General features: G+C 43.6%; 1 protein-coding gene across 1 annotated transcript in view; it reads right to left on the minus strand.

Moving 5' to 3' along the window:
- The window catches only part of HNRNPUL1 (heterogeneous nuclear ribonucleoprotein U like 1), a 133,621-nt gene extending 131,416 nt beyond the window's left edge, over positions 1-2,205 (minus strand). Inside the window, exons 1-2 of the mRNA XM_068130674.2 lie at positions 1,365-2,205; positions 903-1,098 (exon numbers count right to left, since the gene is read on the minus strand). Of these exons, the coding sequence (XP_067986775.2) occupies positions 903-1,098; positions 1,365-1,944 (776 nt within the window). The 5' untranslated portion in view covers positions 1,945-2,205. The remainder of the gene's footprint in view (positions 1-902; positions 1,099-1,364) is intronic.
- Positions 2,206-6,000: the final 3,795 nt, after the last annotated feature.

A 6,000-nucleotide genomic window follows, 5' to 3' on the forward strand; every position in this document is an offset into this window, starting at 1 on the left:
ATCTGTATTAAAGTAGATCTGAGTGCAGACACACAGCCTCCCCTATCCCTTAGTAAATGGACGAGGTTAAAGCAGATTTAATGGGCGATCTGTATTAAAGTAGATCTGAGTGCACACACAGCCTCTCCCATCCCTTTGGGAATGGATGAGGTTCGAGTAGATTTAAGAATGAACAATCTGTATTAAAGTAGATCTGAGTGCAGACACACAGCCTCTCCAATCCCTTTGGGAATGGACGAGGTTAAAGTAGATTTAAGAATGAACAATCTGTATTAAAGTAGATCTGAGTGCACACACAGCCTCTCCCATCCCTTTGGGAATGGATGAGGTTCGAGTAGATTTAAGAATGAACAATCTGTATCAAAGTAGATCAGAGTGCAGACACACAGCCCCTCCAATCCCTTTGGGAATGGACGAGGTTAAGGTAGATTTAAGAATTAACAATCTGTATCAAAGTAGATCTGAGTGCAGACACACAGCCCCTCCAATCCCTTTGGGAATGGACGAGGTTAAAGTAGATTTAAGAATTAACAATCTGAATCAAAGTAGATCTGAGGGCAGACACACAGCCCCTCCAATCCCTTTGGGAATGGACGAGGTTAAAGTAGATTTAAGAATTAACAATCTGTATCAAAGTAGATCTGAGGGCAGACACAGCCTCTCCAATCCCTTAGTAAATGGACGACGTAAAAGTAGATTTAATGGGCGATCTGTATTAAAGTAGATCTGAATGCAGACAAACAGCCTCTCCCATCCCTTAGCGGATCTGAGTTTCTGATTCCCCCCCACCCCACCCTTCACTTCCTCCTCCCTCCGGTCCCACCCCGCCCCTTTGAGAATGGAAAGACCCGAACTAGAGTGAGAACAGCACATCTTGGTTCAAACAGTAAAATGGCACATACCGGTTGAAGCGATCCTCTTGATACTCGTACAAGGAACTCGAATCGTGCTGTCTTTTCTGACCTCGCTGTGTCGTCCCACTGGCCGGAGTGGCCTCCTCCGGGGTCTTGGACGAACCGACCTTCTCCTCCTTCATAGGGGTCGTTTTCACCGGGATCGCGGACCCACTCGAGCCCTGCTGCGTCACGTCTTCGGTTTCTGCGTCACAGACATTAAAACACGAGCTAAGAGGTGTCGCGGTGCACCGGGGACCCTCGCACCATTCCCACTCATTTAGACCACGTGGCACGTACAAAGCCGACAGAGCAACAAAGCATTGGGAATAAATAAATAAATAAAGACCGCGCACACAGGTCCAGCAGACAAAGCTGAATGGAGGATTCCGGCGGAATCAGGGAAATAATTAAATCCTTTGACCGAACGGAGGAGAAATGAATGAATGGACGTCCGTTCGATGAGCGTACCCATCTTGGAGGGAGACTCGATCTTGGGCTTCGTGTTCTCGCTTTTCTCGTCCTTAACTGTCTCGAGTTTGACCTCGGTCGCCTCGTCCTCTCCGGTGACGCTCGACCCGTTCAAAGCTCCATTGCTCAGATCATCGGCGCCCACCTTCGTCTTCAGGATTTCTCCCTGCGGGCCTTCGGCGACATTAGGAGCAGCTGCACCCTGCGTTTCTTCAGCTTTAGGCTCGGTTTCTGCTTTCACTCCCACCTCTGATTCTGCATCCATCTTCGATTCTTTCTCCGTCTCTTCTTCTGACTCGTGCTCCGGTTTTTCGTCCCGATCTTCTTCTTCTTCTAAAGCTTCTTCGTCTTCGTCTGCTTCTTCGTCGTCGTCGTCGTCGTCGTCGTCGTCTGCTGCTGCAACTGCAGTTGCTTTTGCTGCAGGAGATTCTTCTTCCTCCTCGTCCACGACCTCCTTGTCCAAAGCGACTTGCAGTCGCTCCTGCAGATCAGCTTTCAGTCCCCTGACGTCGAGGTCTCGTTTTTGAAGCTCCTCTTTGAGCTCGTTTACTTTCAGCTTCTTCACGTTCAGCGAGCTCATCGCGCCAAATGGCGAGGTAGTTTTTCCTCTTCAGTAAATATTTTTTTCCTCACAAAATCAATTACGGTCGCGTTAAGCAATTAAGCGGAGTGCTCCGAATTCGCAAATATGATTTGCACTTCTTTCGTTTTCCCTTCGACACAAATACCCAACCAAACCTCGGCACGTAAACCACGCAGCTTAATTAAACTCAACCGAACACCTTGTCGTGGACAAAATGGCCGCTGCGGTGTGTACGCGAGAATCGAAAATGAAACGAGCTCCGCCATTGGCTCGCGATTCGCCCACGTCATTCACCGCGCTTGACGCAGCCAATCAGAGCTTCCCTTGTATTTCACGCGTATCGGCGGCCTTCACGAGATGATGCCTACTTCGGCAAACTAGGCCCTGACGATTTCCGTCGTTTTTCTACCTAAATCCACATGACATAATATACGCGCCGATACATGTATTAAGTTGGAAGTACAACTGTTTAAAATTATAATGATCGAAGCTCGTTCGCATCTCCGTCATGGGTTAGTACGTAATATGTATATAATTTAAGAGCAATGTATAAAATATAATATCTCACCGCTGTTTGGTAATAAAGTCATAATTTGTTCGTTTTTTTTCTTCATTTGAGACACTTGAAGGGAATTTTCGCGAATGGCAGGAATATTTGCTTCTGGTGGTGCACGGTGGTGGAAGTGTAGAACAGAAGCAAAGTTTGTTTAAAATTAACTTTTCCACGTGTACTTGATTCGTTAACCGTTGATGAATCATGAACATTTTGTAATCGGTCATCTTTGATAAACGTAGCGAATTTTGGCGGCAATGATAGCCGCCTCCTGTCCTCCTTGGTGTTGCACTTCCTCTTCAGCCATGTGATGTGTCATGTAATGTGGCATGTCATGCGTCATGTCATGTCCGATCAGGTGAAAGTTCGTTTTCGGTCGTTCGCCGCAGGGAATTGTTTCTCCGTATTCGTTGAGGTGGGACACTGAACGAGGCAAAGAATTGTGACAAACATTTTTGTTTTGAAACAGTTATTTTGATATATTCGACATTTAAACATCAGCAATCCAAAATACTGAAGTTTATACCAATAAAAGACGAGTGCCCATCTCGGGTCCACCACAATCACTGCAACGAAGTACATAATATTGTCCACTTATGAGTACAGTGCGTACAGAAAATGGCGACACTCCAACCCAGACACAATTTGCTTTTGTTCTGGGGGAAGGAATGAAGACAGGTGGATAGGAGGGAGTCAAGAGGGTCAAGGGGTGAGGTTGGAGAGGGGATGGGGAAGGCTAGGCCTGGCTCATCTAGGCTAGGGAACATCATCCCATCCATACCTGCCTCAATGTACACACCTTTATACTAGTACCCTACTGCAAAGCCGCAATAAGCCGGCGAAGCTAAAGCCGCTTGCCACTATTTTACCCATCACTATGGCACCAGTAGGTTAGGTAGTTGGTAGTAGGTAGGTGTAGTAGGTACCGTACCGAGTTCAAAATGACACCATTTGCATTCTGGATGAGATTAAAATTTATTAAATTTTCTTCTTGATTAATTCGGTGAATTCGGTCTCAATTTCGGATATTTCCGGCCGTGAAAAACTATCCCCTACGGCCGCGAGATTTCTAAAAAATAATTCTTCGTCTATTTTAGAATATTTGACGCCGTTTTCAGCATCTGAAACGCGGTAATAAGCTTTTTTGAAATATTTTTTCAAATGCTCGAATCTCATTGGTTCCGGTGTTTGGTGACGATTTTCGTTGAAGACAACCAGGACCCGGGGAACGAGGTTGGTCTTAAAGTATTTTAATTACAAATTAGAGGTGCATGGGATTGTGAATCAAACAAAGATGGGTGAAACAAACTCCTATTGAACTTTTTCGCAATTTTTTAATGCATACTTCCGCATCCGGAAGATGGCGGCCTCCATTGAGTGATTTGGTTTTTGAAATATTTTTTCAAATGCTTGAATCTCATTGGTTCCGGTGTTTGGTGACGATTTTCGTTGAAGACAACCAGGACCCGGGGAACGAGGTTGGTCTTAAAGTATTTTAATTACAAATTAGAGGTGCATGGGATTGTGAATCAAACAAAGATGGGTGAAACAAACTCCTATTGAACTTTTTCGCAATTTTTTAATGCATACTTCCGCATCCGGAAGATGGCAGCCTCCATTGAGTGATTTGGTTTTTGAAATATTTTTTCAAATGCTTGAATCTCATTGGTTCCGGTGTTTGGTGACGATTTTCGTTTAAGATAACCAGGCCCGTGCAGGCTGACGTTGGTCTTAAACTATTTTAATTACAAATTAGAGGTGCATAAGATTGTGAATCAAAAAAAGATGGGTGAAACAAACTCCTATTGAACTTTTTTCAATTTGTTATGCATACTTCCGCATCCGCAAGATGGCGGCCTCCATTGAGCGATTTGGTGCGTCAAAGCTTCGAAATTCTCAAGGGATCCAGAAAAATCTGGCTTTTGAAACATAATACGTACGCGTTCATTCACAACACCGGCTTCGCCGGCTATTATACTCGACAAAGTCTACATATCATTTGTTTCTAATTCTGTGCTGAATGTATTGCTCCTCATACATTTCTCAGATCCTTTTCCCCATCTCTGATTCCCAGCAAACAATGCTTTCCCCAAATCGACCAAGAGGTCACAGGTATCTCATGGATATCTCCCATACATTCAACACCCTGGATCAACAGTCTTGTTTCAAAGATCTCCACCTTAAATGGTGAAATCAAGATCTCTGTACTACACACACAAGCACCATTGGGTTGTTTTGGACGGCATCTTCTTCTTCTTTACCATTGGAGGCTGGTGTATCATCTGTCAAGGTAATATCCAAGGACAAAGTCTATTCTTGATTTCCATAAACAACCTTTCAGCTTTCTTGGAAAATCTTCTCAACGACTCTGTAGATTACATCGTATATCAGACTATTCCTTACCCCCTATAGCATGCAAGCTGCAGAACTAGGTGAAACAAGGAACTTTTTTTACTACCTCAAACGTCTTTGAATGCAGGAAAGATTATTCATTTAAGGACCAGCTATCACATCCCTCTCTTTATTTATCATCACATACTAAAATACGCAATTTGTTGTCTGCCTGTATGTCTGATGGTGATACATTCAGACGTTACTTATCCAATGTCAACCAAACTTGATAGGGCTAAGGTCTAAGGGTCACATGATGGAGGTTGTAGCGACTTCATTGGCCCCCTCCCCAAAGGGGTTTTCTATCTGGGGTGAAATCTGTGTTATTAAAGTGTATATTTGTGTTAAGTTAGCTTATGGCGTTTTTTTCAAGGCCACTTTGAATAACAAAAGTAATAACAAGAAGACGTCATGCATAGGACGATACTTGCAAAATCCACCCCCCCCCCCCCCCCAAAAGGTTGCCATTCATCCAGAAAATGGTCCATTTCATCAAGATTAAAATTGACGATCTTGATCAAAGCTCGGGTCAATAGAATGTAAAGTGACGATTTTTCAGATGAAAAGTGATGATTTTCGAAATTTGACCTTGAGTTGACCTTTGACCTTTTGACCTCAAATAGTTGGTTTCCCAATTTAGTGACTAGATATACAAATGCTGTTCAATTTTCATGTCAATCAGATTTTAAAAATCTGCCGCTTTGAGTTCTCCAATCGCTCTTCCATTCCCCTCATTTCATCACTCATTCCCTTCATATCTCCCCTCAATTCATTCCTTTGGATATCCATTTTGTCTACTGCTTGCAGAAATCTGCTGCTCACAGATAAGTGCAATAAATAATCACATTATTCCTTTCCAACGTTCTTTTATCCCTTTGTCTGTGTTTAAGTCTAGTGTGGAGGATCCCGTTTACGAATTTAGTTTTACCGTCACGTTTTCTTGTTAACGGCATTTCTTTTAACTAGGGCATGCCCGTACTATATCTATATCTAAAATTATATCCCCCCCCTCTATTTACATGAAATGGTTTGGTCCAAAGCGAACGGCTTGCGAGTGGTGACAATCCCCCCCCTCTATTTACATGCAATGGTTTGGTCCAAAGCGAACG

Source organism: Myxine glutinosa, chromosome 1 (assembly GCF_964187855.1).
Source record: "Myxine glutinosa chromosome 1, kmMyxGlut1.1, whole genome shotgun sequence".
Lineage (NCBI taxonomy): Eukaryota > Metazoa > Chordata > Myxini > Myxiniformes > Myxinidae > Myxine > Myxine glutinosa.